Genomic DNA, 19,260 nt, shown 5'->3' with positions numbered 1-19,260 from the left:
TTACTTTGTGAGGAAGGGACGTGGATGGTCAATAAAGAAAAAGCCGAGGGTAAAATGGGAATTTAAATGGCGGCGACCTGAAGTTCCGCTGCAGATACGATATACGGTATAATATAAGTTCCGCCATTCAGAAATTGACACAAGGTTTTTAAACTGATCACTTTGCATCACGTGAGAACCACGTGCGGGTGCACGTGATAGACAAAATATCTTTTTATTTAACTATCCGTAAATTTCTCGTTTCAAAAGATTTTAATTTTAAAATACTGAAAAAAAAAGTAGTAAATTAAATATCTCTTTTGCTGATTTTTTTACTTTTCTTTTAATTAATAAATTAAGTTTCTATTTCTCAAAACCCCTTTTTTTTTTTTTTTAATTCATTCATATTTTTGGACGAATAACTTAGTTGTCGCTATCACGACTCCGCTTCACTTCTGTGTCGGATATAATTGGAGGTGCATTACTCCTTATTCTCGACACGAATTTGATGTGTATGCACTTTGACCCACTAACCTAGTATTTGTATCGTCTTTTCTTTGCTCCGACTATGAGCATACGTACCCTCACACAATTGAAACCCACAAAAGTATAGATACACAAAACATATATATACATATAAATTGTGACTGAGAGAGGAACCTATGATTGAAACAGTCACACGAGATGCATGAGGTCCTACGATACAAACACAACAGTTATGTAATATGATGCAACGTAAACATTTTCATATGAAAAACAATACTCGTAATTCACGTGATTAACGTTCATATCGTTCATCACACGGCTAGTAATCTCCATAACCCATAGTCTAATTGTCGCAGTAACGCATACTAATCATACTACATACAATTCATCAAACTATAAATCCTAGGACGTTCATTTTATGCGTATGCTAATCATACAGGTACAAGCTTTTGTTAACTACTAGTCGTTTATGTCAAATTAGTAACAACCACGACACATACACACCACCCCAGAAATTATACCGGAGAGATTGTCCTCCATAATGTATACAAGTGTAAAAAAATAATTAAAAAATAAAAATAAAATAAGAATAGGACAAAAAGTATATTCAAGGTGCAAACATATTAATATGATTAAGAAAAAAAAACTGTCATTTTCAAATCTAAAATAAGAGTATTGGAGGGTTTGTGTTTCGTTTACATCGACACAATCCACCTAACGACCATGTGTTTTGGAGTTTTGAACGATCATATATATAATATGAACATGCAATATAATAAGACTCAAAAGTCTACTTTATTATATTTAATAATAAATAAATATATTTAGTAAATACAAGGCATCACATTTCAAACTATAAAATTTAAATATTGATTTGAAAAGTAAACTATTTTAAAATAAATAAATAATGGACTAAATTTAGATTTTTATAATTGAGAAAATTAAAGTTATAAGTAAACATAAATTCTTTTTAACTTTGGGATGGGTTTGGAATATCTTGAAGTTTAAGCATTTTTTAAAATATATTTGTCCTAAAAATATTTTAAATAATATATTGGTTAAATTATAAGTTCTGTTCTAAAAATATATAATAAATTCACAAACTTTTAATTTTGTGTTTTTAAAATACATCCATATTACTATAGAAAATTAAAAGTTGAAAAAAAAATTATTAAACCAATTTTCCTAGTAAAAAAATCTATTTAATAGAAATTAAAAATTTTGGAGACAAATTATATATATAAAAAAAAATTATTTTGCGATTTAATTATTTCATTTTAACATAAACTTTAGTTTAATTTCATTTCATTTAAAAGTATTTCCATTTGTTACAAACGTGAATAAATTAATCACATCGAAGTCATTTTTAATATTCCAGGTCGTTTAATAAAAACCAGTATTTAAATCAATCAATTTTTTAACTCATTTTATTCTTGAATTAAAAAAAAAAAAAAAAAAAAACTTAAAATTTGATTTTATTTACAAAGATATTCCAAAGGTAATAAAAAGGTGATGTAAAAATTCATTTGATCGGTAATAAAAACTTGCAGCTACAATATGGAAATCTAAATTTTAATTCAATTCAACGCAACATTAAATTACTAATAACCCACAAAAAAAAAAAAAAAAAAAAAAAGATAAGAATTATGATTCAAAAGAAACTATAGTAGAAAGAGAATCACATTCAAAGTGGTTAAAATGCAAAGAAATTTATCCAAAATTAAATATAAACTAATATCTCATCCATATCAAAACTCTTAAACCTTAATTAAGTATTAAATGATTCTAGCAACAAAACAACCATGTCCATAGAAACTTGATAAAGAACAACAAAACAAAACTCATGTTGTACCATTGAGCTCTCTCTCTATTCCATTAACGGTTGGCCTTTGCAACTCTCTCAATCTCATCCTTTTTCTTGATAGCGTAACTGCAAGAACAGAAGAACACAATGTCATCTTGTACAGAAGAATAGATGAGAGCTTAGTGTGAGATTCTATAATATTTACCTGTTTGATGAGCCCTTAGCGGCGTTGATGAGTTCATCAGCCAAACATTCGGCAATTGTCTTGATGTTTCTAAAGGCAGCTTCACGAGCACCGGTTGTGAGAAGGTATATTGCTTGATTCACACGTCGCAGAGGGGAGATATCCACAGCTTGACGCCTAACAACACCAGCTGAACCAATTCGTGTAGCGTCTTCACGGGGACCACTGCCAAATCGTAACGGACTGATAAGCCAAACAAATAAAACACTTCTATGATGAAATTCAGTGCAGCGATAAAGCATACCTGTTGACAACAGCGTCGACGATAACTTGAATTGGATTAAGATCAGTTAGTAGATGGATGATTTCCATTGCATGCTTGATAATCCTCACAGCCATTAGTTTCTTCCCATTGTTTCGGCCGTGCATCATGAGGGAGTTTGTAAGTCTCTCCACAATAGGGCATTGAGCTTTCCTGAAACGCTTCATAGAGTATCGGCCAGCGGTGTGTGGAACATAGGTTGCATGCTTGGAAGGTGCAACTCCAATGTAATCCCCCAGAGACATGTCATTAACCTACAACACCATACCCATCAGACACAATCAGAAAATGTGGGTGGGCATCAAGTTTTTGCTGAACCTACCAAATCAAAGCAAGATGCTACAGACCAACCAACCATTCAAAGTCCTTCACATATTAGCCATAAAATTGGCCAGTGAATTCATTACAAATGAAGTTAACCCATAAATTGCCTTCATTATCACAATAAGCAGCAAATCAACACTAAAAATAGGGAGAAAAAAAACATAATCTGATACAAGACAAGCCTATCATCTCATCTCTGTCATCATTCATCAAGGGTGACTACTTATTTCTTGACTTCAAAACTTGGATTTTTGATAATTAATTGGACAAACAAGTGGCAATGTTTAGCATAGTACACGTTGCACCTTACAGTAGGATGTTGGGACAATAATTTAAATCCCAGTAGAAACTACTAACAAGTCCATAACGAGCCTAACTAATATTGAATTCAATAATCGGACAATTCCTAAATCTAAAAAACAAGCTTCGGTGTGGGGAACAGCAGAAAGGAAAACCTCAGAGAAAAGGCAGCATCAGAAATTGCATAGAAGTAGGTGTGGCATCCATAAAAGGGTTGATCACTAGAGAAAAAAAAATAGTAACCTGGACATCATCAAAGGTCCAACGGTTGAAAAGCTTCACATCGTGGTGAGGCTGGGTGAGTTCCTGACCCGCATCCACCGGAACCGCAACCACAACCGCAGCATCCATTTCTGAAAAAATCGCAAATCAGGTTTAATACCAAATTGAAAGCGTAAAAACCATAGAGAGAAAATAACAATCCCAAATATAAGGTGTCTCCTGTGTAATTTTCTTCTTCAATGCAGTAATTACAACAAATAACAACAAACAGCGTTGGCTTACTACCATTGGACAACTACAAAGAAAATAAATTAAGATTTTCTTCAAAAACTAGTCAGATATTTCCATTACTAAACAATATCACGAGTGCTATAGTTGACCGATACTAGAATCCGAGCAAGCAGAATACATTTAAGCATGAAAAATGAATCATGTAAGCAATAAAAAACTGCGCAACAGAAAATCCAAAAGCAGTAAAAGAAACAAATATCCTTCATATTCATGGAAGAAAACGACCAACAATATCCATAAATACATTCTCCATATCAACAAAATAATATCAGAAGATTCAACAAATAGAAAACCATCGGGACAAACATTGAGGAAACAGTAACAATAAACAATCACTGAGCTAAATTAGCGAAAACTTACTCCGACCGGCAGCTTGAAGGAGAAACTGAAGCGGAGAGATAGAGAGAGAGACGAAGAAGCACAGGAACGGCGGCTAGGGTTAAACGAGAGAAACAATCAGGCTTGCTTTTAATTTAAGAACGCAAGTGGACTCATACTGTGCTGCCAAAGGCCCAAATCCATTTTCTTTAATTTTCTTTTCTTTTTTATATTTTTTTTACATGATTTATTATATATCACATCTTTTTTATTCGTTTAATAATTAATAGTGTTAAATTACATGAACAAAAAAATATATATATATTAAATAAACCCGTCCCATAACACTTGAGACCCGCGAGATTAAAATATTATAGTTCAAATCACACTGTATAACGAAGAAGTTAAATTTAATTCCACACAAAAGAACGTTCGTTAATTAATTAAAAAAATAAAAGTAAAAATTAAAAATATTGTATATTTAAGTGTATGATAAAAAATTATAATATATACTAAATTTATAATTTCATATTATTATAATAACTGTAGCATTTAGAACATTTATTTATATTTTTTAATTAAAAGGTTATAAAATAAATAATTAGTTGTCTCAAGATTTTATTTATCATTTTTTTAATCTTTAGAATTGTAATTCTAATATTTTAAAAATATAGATGATATATGATTTATTATTTTATATTATAATTTTTTATAAGTTACATTTAATTAAAATTCTGATACATTAATTAATAGATTTGATTATTCTATTACTTAGGATGAAAACTCAATCGATAAAATAATAATTATCATCTCAAATGCTAATATTTCGATCTTCCACCTATAAAATTTATTGGAAATAGAAGGATCGATATACTAAATAAATAATAAATATGTTATTAACTTTACAAAATTTCAAATATTCAAAATTAAAACTCTCCTTTTAAAAATAAATAAACTATATAATTTTAATGGTATACAATAAATAATACACATTATATAAATCAATATGTTTCCAATAGTATGAAACTTCGTACCTCGTAAATTAGCATCTTTTTAATATTGTAAATATAAGTCAACCAATATAAAAATACACACGAACACGAATCAAGTATTAAGATGATTTAGGCATAATGATCTTGATTTATTAATCAACTTACATTATGTTAAATACTAAAATTCATGACTATAGCAAAAGAATATCAAGCTATGTCATCTTTATTTTATAACATTGATAGGTATCGTTCATGATATTCCAAACTTTTGAAATAAAATTCAAAAAAAGCTAATTGTGAGATCCCATGTAGTTAGAGAGGAGAACAAAACATTCTTTACAGTGTGTAACACGTTTTAAAAACTTTGAGGGAAAACTAAAAAAGGACAATATTGGCTAGAGGTGGTGCTTAGACCGTCACAAATGGTATCAGAGCTATACACTGGATGATGTGTCAGCAAGGAGGCTAAACCCCAAAGGGATGAACACCAGATGGACACTAGTCCTGAAGGGAGTAGAGTGTGAGATTCCACATCCGTTAGGGAGGAGAATGAAACATTCTTTATAAGGGTGTCGAAACATTCTTTATAAGTGGCTTCAATTTCCATTCCTAAGTAATGCATTTTACCATTGAGAACAAAAAAGACAACATCTAAGTGACTGATCTAATGCTATATCCTTCTCAATAGCAGCTAGTATAAACAATTGATGTTATTCATTATTTCACTTTTGAAATAGGTAATGAGAGGATGCTATTACCAAATTCATTCAATATTTTGATAATCAAAGATGAGAAAAAACAATTCTCTCGTACCTTTTGTCCCTTTCCTGCTGAAGCTAGTTTGATGATCATACTCTTACAGGCTTCTGTAGAACAGTAGACAGATAGACCTCGGATTTGCCTGATTCAGACTTCTCCCCAATGACCCACTTCAGTTTTTTGAATCCAAACCGCTCGATCAAGCGAGTTAAAGCTTTTTTCTTCTCATCATTAGCACAATAGAAGTTATCCAGCCAAAGTAATCCACCCGCCCTTAAGATCCGATCGATATCGAACACGAGGAACTCCAGTTTTTCAGGCTTTCCACCAGTATCCAATCCATTTGAGACATGAACCAAATCAAACACATTGTCATAGAAAGGGAATCTATGATCTATACTAAAAAACAGAGGAAACAACCCTCTTGCAGCAATGAATTCACTGAATGGGGCATCGATGTTCAAAGTAGAGGTAAGTATGGTCACATTTCTCTCAGCCATTCTAGCAGCAAATGTTCCAGATCCTCCCCCAATGTCTAAACCTATCCTGATTCCACCACTAGTTAAAGCTAGAACATCATCAATTGGAAAATCATTCTTCCCTTTGGCTTTGACAAATCTCTGATTCTCAGATTCTTTAGCCAAATCAAAGCAACCAACACAATCCCTGCCTAATTTCTTGCTATTCAGACACTGGAAATTTTTACATCCAAGTCCACTCCACATAACAATCTTATCACTTACAGGTTTCCACAGAGACAGAGGGAAAGGTTGCAAACCTGTCTTCGGCACAGATTTGGCCAAACACCTCCGCCTCGGCAAGGGCTCGCATCCACGAAGAATCAGCTTTTGAGCAAGGCTCCAGTCGTCAGGACAAGGTCCAGAGACTTTGTAATTCATATACTGCGACAAAAGGTCCATCGATTTCTCACACGAATGCCCGATAGATGCAACCATTTCAGTGATTCCACTTTTCGAATCTTTACCAAGAGGAAGAGGATGACGCTGGAGAAAGAGTTTGAGCTCGTTTGCGACATTGGATCTGGAGAGATCGATGCTCTCATAACCAAGAATTTCCTTCTCCATCTGAGCAAGCTTCTTCTGAGAAGCATCGATCTCTCTAAGAATTAAAGAAACTTGTTCCGATATAAGAGAAATGTTCTTGTGCGTGCGATTGAGCGAATGGACTTCGCGATCTTTCGGAGAGTAAGTGAAGGCGTACAAGGCGAAGAGATTTGTGGTGATAACAGAAATGAGCATGAGAATGTTGAGTGCTGAAGAACAAAGAGTTGCCTTCTTGAATCTGGCGGTTCCATCTCCGATTTTCAGAGAAACGGACCCCATTGATGAAGCTCAGTTTTCAGCTCTGCTACTGCTTGATGCTGCTGAGCGAGCGAGCGAGATTCGTAGTGTTGAAGGCAACGGGGAGGGTAGATTCGGTAATTGTAAAGAAAGCTAAGGGTATTTCGGGGTTTAAACGAAGTTCTTCTTTCAATGATTTAGATAAAAATGGATAGTCGTATTATTACATACTAATTTGATAAATGAGTCAATATTTGAACTAAGACCTATGTCAACAAATCTGGAATTATTATGGTTATGGCAATATAAAATTGAAAGATGTAGTATGTTACGAGTAAGATCAACTTTTATCGTGTCAAACCCATCTACATAGGCACCTTGAAGACACATGGACCTCGTATTGAAGAACGTTTATTAAAGGGCATGTCGAGCTTATTGGGCCAAATAGGTAACTAGTCTGATAAGAATTAAGTTGCGTAATTAGAAGACACATGGACCTCTGTGTCGAAAAACGTATATTAAAAGACATGTCGAGCTAATTAGGCCAAATAGATAACTAACTTAATAAGAACTAAGTTGAGTAATCAAAAAACATGTGGACCTCGTGTTGAGCTAATTAGGCCAAATAGATAACTAACTTAATAAGAACTAAGGTGAGTAATCAAAAAATATGTGGACCTCGTGTTGAAGAACATATATGAGCATGTCGAGCTTATTAGGTCAAACAGATAACTAGTCTAATAAGAACTAAGCCAAGTAATTAGAAGGCATGTGGACCTCATGTCGAAGAAAATATATTAAAGAACATGTCGAGCTTATTAGGCCAAATAGATAACTAGCCTGATAAGAACTAAGCCAAGTAATTAGAAGACACGTGGACCTCGTGTCGAAGAAAATATATTAAAGAGCATGTCGAGCTTATTAGGCCAAATAGATAACTAGCTTGATAAGAACTAAGCCAAGTAATTAGAAGGCTCGTGGACCTATATATTAAAGAGCATGTCGAGCTTATTAGGCCAAACAGATAACTAGCCTGATAAGAATTAAGCCAAGTAATTAGAAGACACGTGGACTTCGTGTCAAAAAAAAATATATTAAAGAGTATGTCGAGCTCATTGAACAAAATAGATAAGTAGCTTGATAAGAACTAAGCCGAGTAATCAAAGGATATGAAGACCTCGTATCAAAGAACGTATATTAAAGTGAATGTCGAGCTTATTAGGCCACAATAGATAACTAACAACATAAACAGAACACATGAAATTTTACAATAGGACAAAAAAAAACTTTTCAGAGTATGAAGGAGGCTTAGAGTTTAAAGCAATCAAGTTTTGAGGATAATAATGAGAGAATTAATAACTTATAAAAACCATCCATCAAATAAAACATTAAATTCTTAAAAATATTCTGATAAATTCTCAACTGTTTACAAAATCATGGTCTAAAGCACATGCAGCCATACGAGGACACCTTAAAGCTTAATAAAGTATTGGATGAATTCAAAAGAAACAAAACGTTGAAGGCAACCATGTCTACAGAAACTTAGAACTAGAAGAATGTCAGATGAGCATTGGGAAAGAACAAAAACGAAGCTCTTGTCGAACCTTTGAGCTCTCTCTTTTCCCCAACTGCCCTTCTTAACGATTGGCCTTGGCAACTCTCTCAATCTCATCCTTTTTCTTAATAGCGTAACTGCAAGAATAGAAAAAACGCAATGACATACTGTGCAAGGGTGGATGGATGATAATTTAGTACGAGATGTTGTAATATGTACCTGTTTGATGAGCCCTTTGCGGCGTTGATGAGTTCATCAGCCAAACATTCTGCAATTGTCTTGATGTTTCTGAAAGCAGCCTCACGAGCACCGGTTGTAAGAAGGTATATTGCTTGATTTACGCGTCGCAGAGGGGATATATCCACAGCTTGACGCCTAACAACACCAGCTGAACCAATTCGAGTGGCATCTTCTCGGGGTCCACTGCAAAGTCCCATGTCCAAAAATTGTTAAAGAGACACTCGTAACTCAAACATTGCAGCATGACCGCGATCTTTATTCAGGTCATTGACCTCGATATAATACTAATCAGGAAGTCATCCAATAAATCACGTACCAAATTTCTTCTAAAAACAGAGGAATGAACATCTACATTATAGTAAAAGTCAGGTTAAATTATAAAACTTGGTTCCTACGGTTGAAAAATATCCAATTTAATCTTCATGGTTTGGTCTTGGTTTCAATTATATTGATATGATCTTTTTAAACCTCATAACGTTTAGCAAATTTACTTATACTTTTAATTAACTTCAAACTCCAATACAATAAACTAATCACATTCACAGACATAGAAAATCGCCAAATGAGAAGTATGTCAATATTGTAACGACATAGCACAGCTAACATGCGACATGAGAGGAATTCAGTGGATCAAATATGTATACCTGTTAACAACAGCATCGACAATAACTTGAATTGGATTTAGATCAGTTAGCAGATGGATAATCTCCATGGTGTGTTTAATAATCCTCACAGCCATTAGTTTCTTCCCATTGTTTCTGCCGTGCATCATAAGTGAGTTAGTAAGTCTCTCAACAATTGGGCATTGAGCTTTCCTGAAACGCTTCATAGAGTATCGGCCAGCAGTGTGTGGAACATAGGTTGCATGCTTGGAAGGTGCAACTCCAATGTAATCCCCCAGAGACATGTCATTAACCTGAATAAACCCAATGATAGTAACAATCATAACTCGATGGCGTAGTGTTTTCAGCGAACCAACCAACTTCAAGCAGATTGGTTAGAACCCAACAACAACACTTCTACAGAAAATAATTGTAATCACCAACACCTTCACATAATAGCCATCTAAGACAGATTAGCAAAAAGTTGTTCTCAGACTTTAATCTCATTTATAACACAGAAGACAATGAAATCAACGTGAGTGAAATGAATCCACCAATAGTAAAAGTTTTTTTCTTCCATCATACGCAATGTTAAATTTAACCCAAAATTGCATCCCACAAACATCAGTCTAAGAAACAGCGCATTGGGAAAGAAAGTTGAAACCTGGACATCATCAAAGGTCCAGCGATTGAAAAGTTTCACGTCATGGTGAGGTTGGATAAGTTCCTGAACCACTTCGACCGCTTCAGCCATTTCTATGAAAACAAAGCCATAAGTCAGATTTAACAGGAGAAATAGAACCAAAGCTCACTAGTGTTCTGATAAATCCTAATCCTAAAGAATAAAGCGAACAGAATGCAGCTCCCAAAGAAAGAAGACGAACAAAATTATTCCCAATCTAAGAGTTCGTGCAAACATCAATACCAAGAAGAGACACAGAAACCTCAAGCTAAAGTAGATTAAAAATGGAACGTCTGAATCCTTGAATCCTTAAATCCTTAAATCTTAGCTACATTTGATAATCAACGGTACAAAAACATCCAAATAACAATAACAACACAACCACTCAACTAAATAAACAAAAAAAAAAAAAGATTTAAATCAATAATGGTACATAGTTCAGAGAGCAATCAGAAAAAAGACACCTGCACTAAAACCCTAGGGCTAAACTGCAAGAGCCATTGCCGCAAAGCAGAAACAAAAGCAATTTTCCACAGAAAAGAGAAACCAAGACGGAAAAACAAAGCGATCGACGACATTTATGGCGGAGATAAGGAGACGAAGAAGTAGATTGGAGAGTGATTAAGAAGAAACTTACTTGGAAGGGAGACGAGCAAATGAAAACCAGGAGGGCAAATGCTCGGATCGGCGGCTAGGGTGGATAGGGGAAATTTTTATCGGGGACTTGCCTTTTAAAAGGGTTTTTTAGTAGTCCACTGATTTTATTTTTATTTTATTTTATTTTATTTTAAAATTATATTTTATATTGCCATTGTTGAGAAGTGGCTGGACATTTCTCTTTCCTCTGGTCGTGAGTTCGAATCTTCTGTTTCGATGCTTTTTAAGGTTTATGAAACATTTATGTTCATTTTAATTTCTTTTTAAAAAAGATCAAATTTAAAGGTCTTTTTTTTTTCTTTTTTTCTCTAAATAATTTAATGCATCTATTTTATGGTAAACATTTAGTGGGCATCTAAAATTTGATAAGTGTAACAATTTTTTTTTTTAAATTTTCTAATAGAGTTTTGTTTGAAAAATCGTTAAAAAAAACGTGCGAGTTTATAGATTGTCGAGCATTAAAATAACAATTTAAAAATTAAATTTTTGTTAAATTATGTAAGTTTTGAGAAATTGGTTTAATGGTCTAATTTGTTGTTTAAGTTTTGAACAAATAAGTATACATTGTATTAACAACAATTCTTGATAAAGAGATTAAAGGCTTTTAAATATCCGAATCAAATCTGTGAGTGAATCCATTTGTGATTTAAATTTCAATAATTATTTGTTTTTGGTATTCAGGATGGTTCCTTTTAACGGTTGGAGTTTCTATTCCTTACGTCTCGCTAAAATTTAATACCTTACGAGTTTCTTAAGCTGCCATAATGTTGTAAAGATAAACAACCGAGAGAACAATCAAGATGTAACGAGTTGGATCGAACACACATAGATGTTAAAACATGGCAACTGCATTCACAATCTCAGCCATGAAGAAGATCATGCAACTCAAAATCTGATTATACAAAGCAAATACAAGATAAATAACACAGTTAATGAACAAATAGGAATGATCATCATACTGTCATATTCACAGGCTTCAATACAACAAAATGAAGAAGATCATGCAGGAGAAAGAGAGGCTGTATAAGAGCTGTCCGAGTACTTCAAACCTTTTAATAAACCTGAACGTAAGGATAGAGAAGCGATCGTGTTGGGAATTCCAAAGGTATGGTTGGTAGGTTGGAAGCCTTCACTCGATGTCGCCCGAGAGTCGGGTTTTGAATCTACTGATCCAAGAGCGACATTCAAACCGATCGAGACAGGGACTGTAGTGAAGCTGAAAGTCATTCAAAGTTATGCCAAAAATCAGGAGTCAAGCAGAATAACCCCATCCATACAATATCCTTTCATGGTTAGTTTTTCACCCCAAAATACGTGCTCAAAAATTCATGGACCTATTACCCGACACAAAACTGAAAGTTTAGGGTACTATTAAACATAAAATTTAAATTTAATATATCAATTACATCAATTAATTGTAAAAGAATTGCATGGACTTTTTAAACATTTTTAAAGTTGAACAACCTATATAGGCACAAAACTATGAAAGTTCAAGAATTTATTAGACGTGTAATTTAATGAAAAATCATAAAAACGTGGTGCAATTTTTCTAAAAGAAAAGTTCAACAAATCATTCCATTATGGGTAAAATATAATTCAAACAAGAAGGGAACACAACAAAAATCATACCTAGCCTCGAAGCTTGTTCCTTCGGAACCCATGACTGCACATACACTGGAAATAACCCATGGTGGAATATATGCATCACTGATTTCAAAGCTATAGGAGACACCAACAGATGAAGTTTGAAGGAAGTCGCCATCTTTTGATGAATTTCCTTTGGATATTGCGGCAATATGGTTTGCACTTCTCATCTCCTTGAATTTGACCTAAAAAACAAAGCATTCATACTTTTACCACAGCGGACACAAAGAATGTACAAGCCACCAATGCCTAAAAACTATAAGAAGACGAAGAACATAGCATTTGGGAGAAGACAAGCGTTCTCCCGTGGTTGACAATGATATCTGAAACAAGTACTTTAGTGAAAATGTAAGTCAGTCAGATCAACAAACAAAAAACTTCGGTAACCATTTTTCCATTCATTTTTCTGTGTTTTTTGAGAAAAGAAAGAAAGAAAGAAAGAATTACGGTTAAAACAATGAGGCATGCTGCAGCAAGCACTTCACGCATCAATGGCGTACACGTTTCAGGTCCATTTGGAATACCTTCTCTAGTTTAATTGGCTATGTCATAGAGGTGATAAAACTAAATAATAAACAAAATCCATGCACCTGAGGGGAAGAAAGAGCAGCATTCTGAAAGGGAACAGGCGATAGCAACACAGGAACGTCCATGCCAGCCAATGTAGTCAAGAAAGATCTGAAGACAATAATCAAATGTAGTCAATGACTATTTTTTATAAGATGACTTAATCCAATAGATCAGACCTAAGGTGTTTAGTCTTGTCAAAATACCCAACGCATATTCATTTACCTGTAATTTAATAGAATATCATATAACCCGTGCACGTCTTTATTTTCACTGAAAAACAGCAATGATTGAGAGCTCCTATCTACATCAGAAAACGAACGAACTCTCTGTGTCTGAAAAAGGTAGATCTTTTCAGTAGCAAACTCAATAAGGAAGGCCAAGGCTATAAACATTTAAATTCAAAAAATTGGCAGAAAACTGATTGCTAGCTAAAGTGCGAGCTTGCTTATCCCATATCTAACTTAATCATGAAATCAGATGGTTTGCTATTAGACATGGGAAGAAAAAAGGAAAACATAACAGATACAAACCTGTCCCAAATTAAACTTCTCTATCTCTGAAAGTTCTACCAGATCATCAGCGTTAACTTGCTCAACTTTAGAACGGCAAAGAGGCATAGAGAAACTAACATCCTGATTCAAATTTCAGAACATTGGGTGTGATGTTATTGAAAGCTAAATTTATGGCAATAAACAGAGCAAGCAGATAGGTTTTAGATAGCTCAACATTTTTCCAATAGTGTTATTTTGTTTTGTAAACCGAACGCACCTACAAGATACTATTCTTAGGGCAGAGTGCATCAATAAAATATCCAGGTAGCATTAGAAGAATGTATAAAGCAATTCCAAAGTACAGTTGTAAGCAACAAAAGTATAATTTCATAAAATAAAAATTTGAAGATGATTAACACTACATCTACAAATGGATTTAAATATGCCTTCATTGACGCCAAATTAGTTGAGTTTTAATTTCAATCGTCACCATTATGTATAATGATAAAAGGTTTAACCTGCAAAATAAAATATCAGTCCAAAACAACAATAGTGAAGGTGTGAATCCCATCAAAAGGAATAAAGTCACCATTGTTTAAAATCTAAATTAAATACAACCGGAGTCCATTTCAGCAAAAAGTCTAAATTGGAACAGGGGTAAAATAGTAATGAATGGGTTAAATCTTACATGTTCACTCAAAATAGACCTCAGTCCTCTTGTTGACTGGGAAAGATATGCATTGCACGAGTTTTTGTTGCCCCATGAGGCATCTCCACTTGTAAACATAACCACAAATTGTGATGTGCAAACTGAAAATTTCAAAACCAATCAATCAAATCAGGTATGCCTCTATAATGACATTTATCTAGGCAAAGAGACTATATTTGAGACTGATCAAAATCAAGCATTTATTGATATTGCAATGTGAAATGTATTGAGTCAAAACAGTATCTTAAAACCAATTTTGGGACATAATGATAGCTAGCAGCATTGAAATATTATTTCATCTTACAGAAAAATGATAAAGAAAACTACAACCATACTCAAGAGAACTTAACCAACATTATTGAAGGCAGTTACCATAAAAAACTCTACAAACATTATTCCGAAACATGTAATAAAGGCTCTGAAATGAGTCCTCCCATGCTAGTTGTCGTCTGCTAAGGAACTCAGCTTCTACTGCATCAAAGGAGAACAAGTGAGAATTTACATACAAAGAGATCAGAATCTTATGTTATAAATAACCCCAACCTGCTGCTGATGAATTCAAAGCTGAAACAAGAGAGGATGGCAAGGTAGATTGAGGATAAATCCATGAATGGAGAACGACAGAACCAGCGGCTTTAGAAGCTGGTGGCAGTCCCGCACTAGTGTTCCTAATTTGCTCCTGAGAACCAAGTTGTATTGAGAACTGAGGCAAAGAAGCAGAAACGATTTTCTTGTGGATCCTACATTTTGGATACATGAGAAGGCCAATAAGTAATGGATAGTTTAAAATTCTATAATAGCAATAGGAAAAAAATGTACTTTGCACATTCACAAATTTGAGAGTTCATGTCATATTAATGCTACCAGCAACCGAGAATGATTTTATAATAAAATCTTAGTTTCAAAAAATAAATAAATTCCCCGCACAATGGAACTAACCGACACACATCTAGTTCAAATGAGATAGCTTACAAATGCTTCTTAAGGGATTAAAAGAAGAAAAAGAAACCTCAGGAAAGAACAACAATATTTTTCAAACAATTCTAGAGAAAATCGATCACAAGAACTTAAGGTTAGATCAAAATCAAATTGTATTGGATATCCAAAACGCTTTGAAGAAACCTCTGCATCTTCTCAAAAAATTGACCGAATTACCCAGCTAGTAAGTTTTCTCTTCTTCATGACATAGAGTGAATAGCTCACACTACGCAACACATTCAAGTGATGAAACTTTCAAGCCAAGAAACAAGACATCCTGATTTACTGGAACACTCACCAATTGAGTGGGGAGGAGGAGACCACTCGCATGCTAGTTTTTAAAGTCAAATCAAGTGGAACCTTTTGACCTAGTATGCAGCTTTCACTGCAGAAGTCACTTGAACAAGTAGATGAAACATCATTGGATCTCTTGGAAGAGTCCAATGGTAAACTAGTAATTGCAGTGGGTTTCCGAGCAGCAAGTCCTTTTAATGCTTTACCCTATACAATTGAACAGAACTACAAAAGATATTTGATATGAAATTAAACAAATCAAACATTGCTTCCAGAATTCTACCATATCAATGCATGTCAAGCCTGTCAATTTGTCACCTCCAGATGAGAGCTCAGTGACACTTCGAAATACACTTTGGCTACTGCTCTCAACTATTTGAGAAGATTTAGCAGTCTTATCATTGGCAACATCCGCGGAACCAACGGAATTCTCCTTACTGCAAGCAACGATTAAACAGAATTATGTAACTCGAGTTCTACAGAAGAGACCATTAAAAATCACTGAAGAAAGCAGAAAGACATTAAAAAAAAAAAAAAAAAAAAAAAGTTCCTACCATTGACTTGCAACCAAATTTGGAAGCGAAGATATATTCATGAAACTGCTGGCCTGCTCCATCTGACTACTTTCCTAAGTGTTAACAAATCAATTGATATAAAACCAAATACAATTACTTAAATACATTCTGCAACAAAGTCTTTCAGATAAGTTCACTAACCTTAGCATTATCTTTTCCGGATAAGATCCTAACCCTAGATTTTTTTGCAGGAAATACCTCATCCATGCGTGTCTCGATGTATCTTGGATTTCTGAGTAACACGGGCTTCTTGAGTCCATTGCCCAAAGCACTGTTGGAGCATACAAAAATAAGAAAGCTCTGGTTGAATCAATAATTGCAAGTTATGTAAATAGGATGCAAAGAGGAGCAAGTGTAAATCTTACTTGTCAGAAGCAAAAACATTGGAAGGAGATTTGTCCAGAAGATCCAAACCATTTGATCGCTTTAACTGCTCTCCCTGCAAAAGTTTTGAGCATAAGATTTACAAGTTTCAGCAATATTGCTTAAACCTAACTACATTTTGCAGAAGAACTTCTTGATTGTGCTTAAGAGCATGAGGCATAAAATAGAATGTCTCATCCCATTTGAAATGGGAAATAAGAAATGTAGCAAGTACCAAAAGTGAAGCTTCGTAATGTCGAAATATATTTACTTAATGCATCATCTTCTACCTCTTCAATCACCTTGAAACTTTGGCCTTACTTGGCATAAAATTTGATAATAACCATAACATGACAGAAAACTAGACACCCTATTGTGATCTAAGAATTACCCTAGTTTACCAATATCTCTCGACGACAACAATATACCAACTAATTGATTTTAAACAACTGAAGAAGAAAGAACAAATACAATCACAATAAAGAGGGGGAAGACATCATAATTTGAATCCTCATGGATCACCATGATTCTACTCTTCTACAAATAATAGACTGGACAGCGACATTAGTGACGAATGAAACGGAAAATTTTAGGAAGATCAAAATAATGCCAAAAATATCGTTTTAATGCCTGAGTCACTATACAATGTTTACATAATTTAGCAAGTCAACAACTTACCCTTAGTTCAGATGGGGTTTTTCTTTTAATTGATTTTCCAGTTCTTGGTGCCCCTCCGGTGATATCATGGGAAGCTGAAGTTAATGAGCTTGGAGCAACGACTTTTGCCATAATTAACAGCTTATATTAGACTGCAGCTTCACGAATGAGAATGAGTAGCATACTACAGCCCATCACATCTTCATGTCATTGAAATATGGCAGACCAAACCCGTTTCCAAAATACTGCATTGATGAAGAAAATGAAACAAAGATAACATTTAGTTGCAACAGCTCTTCCAAGGTAATCATTAGTGAATAAAATTGCACAAAAAATGAAAATATCAAGGGAAAAAATGAACGATTAAAGCATTTGGTACATGTAAGACCCCCCTAAGAACCAAGGGCAGGGTGAAAAAGGAAAGATTGCCCCGCTCTTGACAGGTCTGAAATTGAAAACTTATATTAAAAAGGTCAAGATTTTGAAGTTCACTCTCTTATTTGGTCGCCTAAATTTCGCAAATTGAAAGATTATAAAAATTTAGCCCCTCCCTACGTAAATTTCCAGCTCCTCCCATGTTAGTAACAACAGGAAGATCGAGGGTAGGCATTTGGATGTCTCGCTTCTTAATTAGTATTCTTGATGCTGTTCATCGTAAATATCAACCATTTGAGTGCACTTTTTGTTCATTGTACATGAATCTACAAGTATCAAAATAACAGATTCAAATGGAAACAGAAACAACGATAGTGAAGGATTCAACGGAAACCTCCACTGACCATACCTTCAAAACCAAGCTCAATGAGGGAGAGAGAAAGAGATACAGTACAAGGGAGAAGAAAACGACTGATACGGTGAAGAGAGAGATATAGAGAGAGCGCGAGAATCCCCGCTTTGGTTTTTCATTTCGTTCCAAATTTTAGTTTTGGTAAAGGATGTGAACATCGGTTCGATCTCCACAACTTTTCACTAAACCAGGAATCGAACCAATATTTTCGGCTTGAGAAATTGGAACCACGAACCATATTTGAACAAAACTAGTTCTCCACAAACCAGTTATGTCGATTTTCTGGATTTGGTTCCGATCAGTTCATGAACTACAACAATCTTGCAGACATTTTCGTTGAAAGATAGGTGATAGTGACTGAGAAGAGTACCTGCGATCGAGATAGAAGAAGAAGATCGAAGGAGTAAATCTTGGGCACAAAGGAAGGAATAGCACCGGCGATGACAACCACAACCACGGCGGTGCTGAAGGGGCAGAGGGCGTGGGAGCAGCCTAGTAGGTGGTCCAACAATCTCTTTTCTTTTCTTTCCACATTTGTGTTGGCGTTGGACTGAACCGCTTCCCGCCGGAATTTCGGTTTGGTTCGGTTTTTATCCCCCCCATTTGGTAAGGTTCGGTTCGTTTTTTTTTTCTTTTTTTTCTCTTTTTTATTCTATAATGTTTTTCTTGTTTATATATCGAATTGGGCTTTGGCTTTGGGCTGTTGGTTTAAATTTCATTTGGGCCCAATGGATCGACTGAACGTTTGTGATCTAAAAGTTTCAAGCTCTCGATATATATATTTTATTTTTTTATTTTTTTATTTTTTTTTACTATGGATAAAAATTGGATCACCTACGTTATAATTGACATAATTAGTAGAAATGACGTAAGAAAAGTAGTTGGTTCGAGTTGTGAGTCGTGGTTCCTCCGCTAAGAGGTGTCAAGTCGGGGAGCTAGCTCATTTCTTCTCGTTCTAATTATCTTTTTAATCCTTACAAATGGTATATATATCTAAAACTAATAACTAATATAAATATTTTATTATGCATTCTTATATATATATTTGTTTGTGCAACAAATTATACGAGGAAAGTTAAATTAATAAAAATATTTTTAAATGTTATATTTTATCTAAAAAATAATATTATTAAATTTTTAAAATTTTCAATAATAACTTGAAAAAAAAATTATT

General features: G+C 34.2%; 4 protein-coding genes across 6 annotated transcripts; all 4 read right to left on the bottom strand.

The window, feature by feature from the left end:
* Positions 1–2,162: 2,162 nt before the first annotated feature.
* On the bottom strand, positions 2,163–4,418 carry LOC111800768 (small ribosomal subunit protein uS7). The gene is made up of 5 exons (XM_023684608.2): positions 4,273–4,418; positions 3,643–3,752; positions 2,758–3,029; positions 2,475–2,678; positions 2,163–2,395 (listed from the first exon to the last, which is right to left on the bottom strand). Exons 2-5 carry the CDS (start codon positions 3,748–3,750, stop codon positions 2,341–2,343), a joined length of 639 nt encoding a protein of 212 aa, XP_023540376.2. The 5' UTR covers positions 3,751–3,752; positions 4,273–4,418; the 3' UTR covers positions 2,163–2,340.
* A 1,006-nt stretch (positions 4,419–5,424) lies between these two features.
* Positions 5,425–7,413, bottom strand: LOC111800767 (putative methyltransferase At1g29790). The gene is made up of 2 exons (XM_023684607.2): positions 6,036–7,413; positions 5,425–5,726 (listed from the first exon to the last, which is right to left on the bottom strand). The coding sequence occupies exon 1, from the start codon at positions 7,322–7,324 to the stop codon at positions 6,071–6,073; it is 1,254 nt and encodes a 417-aa protein (XP_023540375.2). The 5' UTR covers positions 7,325–7,413; the 3' UTR covers positions 5,425–5,726; positions 6,036–6,070.
* A 1,347-nt stretch (positions 7,414–8,760) lies between these two features.
* Positions 8,761–11,139, bottom strand: LOC111800766 (small ribosomal subunit protein uS7). Its single transcript, XM_023684606.2, has 5 exons — positions 10,999–11,139; positions 10,344–10,435; positions 9,722–9,993; positions 9,057–9,260; positions 8,761–8,974 (listed from the first exon to the last, which is right to left on the bottom strand). The coding sequence occupies exons 2-5, from the start codon at positions 10,431–10,433 to the stop codon at positions 8,920–8,922; spliced, it is 621 nt and encodes a 206-aa protein (XP_023540374.1). The 5' UTR covers positions 10,434–10,435; positions 10,999–11,139; the 3' UTR covers positions 8,761–8,919.
* A 709-nt stretch (positions 11,140–11,848) lies between these two features.
* On the bottom strand, positions 11,849–18,632 carry LOC111800739 (downstream neighbor of Son). 3 transcript variants are annotated; one of them, XM_023684563.2, is made up of 15 exons: positions 18,457–18,632; positions 17,321–17,544; positions 16,645–16,718; positions 16,421–16,550; positions 16,259–16,332; positions 15,988–16,141; positions 15,709–15,911; positions 14,976–15,172; positions 14,805–14,900; positions 14,412–14,533; positions 13,763–13,864; positions 13,455–13,564; positions 13,253–13,340; positions 12,648–12,847; positions 11,849–12,234 (listed from the first exon to the last, which is right to left on the bottom strand). In XM_023684563.2, the coding sequence occupies exons 2-15, from the start codon at positions 17,429–17,431 to the stop codon at positions 12,018–12,020; spliced, it is 1,878 nt and encodes a 625-aa protein (XP_023540331.2). In that variant the 5' UTR covers positions 17,432–17,544; positions 18,457–18,632; the 3' UTR covers positions 11,849–12,017. The 3 variants fall into 3 exon arrangements, with proteins under 3 accessions (XP_023540331.2, XP_023540329.2, XP_023540330.2); XM_023684561.2 differs by having other exon boundaries at positions 14,805–14,903; positions 18,457–18,630; XM_023684562.2 differs by lacking the exon at positions 18,457–18,632 and adding an exon at positions 18,084–18,412 and having other exon boundaries at positions 14,805–14,903.
* Positions 18,633–19,260: the final 628 nt, after the last annotated feature.

Source organism: Cucurbita pepo, chromosome 8, assembly GCF_057944985.1.
Source record: "Cucurbita pepo subsp. pepo isolate OVF chromosome 8, ASM5794498v1, whole genome shotgun sequence".
NCBI lineage: Eukaryota > Viridiplantae > Streptophyta > Magnoliopsida > Cucurbitales > Cucurbitaceae > Cucurbita > Cucurbita pepo.
The sequence above is the reverse complement of the archived record's forward strand: the minus strand, read 5'-3'. Positions and strand labels throughout refer to the sequence as shown.

Bases quoted from the DNA above. Each gene is read 5' to 3' on its own strand.
- LOC111800739 (XM_023684561.2), bottom strand. From the start codon at position 17,431: ATGGCAAAAGTCGTTGCTCCAAGCTCATTAACTTCAGCTTCCCATGAT. The intron at 16,142-16,258 runs GTAGGAACTTTT...CGTTGCTTGCAG, and splicing joins AATTTGGTTGCAAGTCAATG to TAAGGAGAATTCCGTTGGTT. The intron at 12,235-12,647 runs GTATGATTTTTG...AATGACTTTCAG, and splicing joins GGAACAAGCTTCGAGGCTAG to CTTCACTACAGTCCCTGTCT.
- LOC111800768 (XM_023684608.2), bottom strand. From the start codon at position 3,750: ATGGATGCTGCGGTTGTGGTTGCGGTTCCGGTGGATGCGGGTCAGGAA. The intron at 3,030-3,642 runs GTTACTATTTTT...ATGGTGTTGTAG, and splicing joins GGACCTTTGATGATGTCCAG to GTTAATGACATGTCTCTGGG. The intron at 2,679-2,757 runs GTATGCTTTATC...ACGATTTGGCAG, and splicing joins GTCGACGCTGTTGTCAACAG to TGGTCCCCGTGAAGACGCTA.
- LOC111800766 (XM_023684606.2), bottom strand. From the start codon at position 10,433: ATGGCTGAAGCGGTCGAAGTGGTTCAGGAACTTATCCAACCTCACCAT. The intron at 9,994-10,343 runs GTTTCAACTTTC...GGGTTTATTCAG, and splicing joins GGACCTTTGATGATGTCCAG to GTTAATGACATGTCTCTGGG. The intron at 8,975-9,056 runs GTACATATTACA...CTATTCTTGCAG, and splicing joins GCAAAGGGCTCATCAAACAG to TTACGCTATTAAGAAAAAGG.
- LOC111800767 (XM_023684607.2), bottom strand. From the start codon at position 7,324: ATGGGGTCCGTTTCTCTGAAAATCGGAGATGGAACCGCCAGATTCAAG.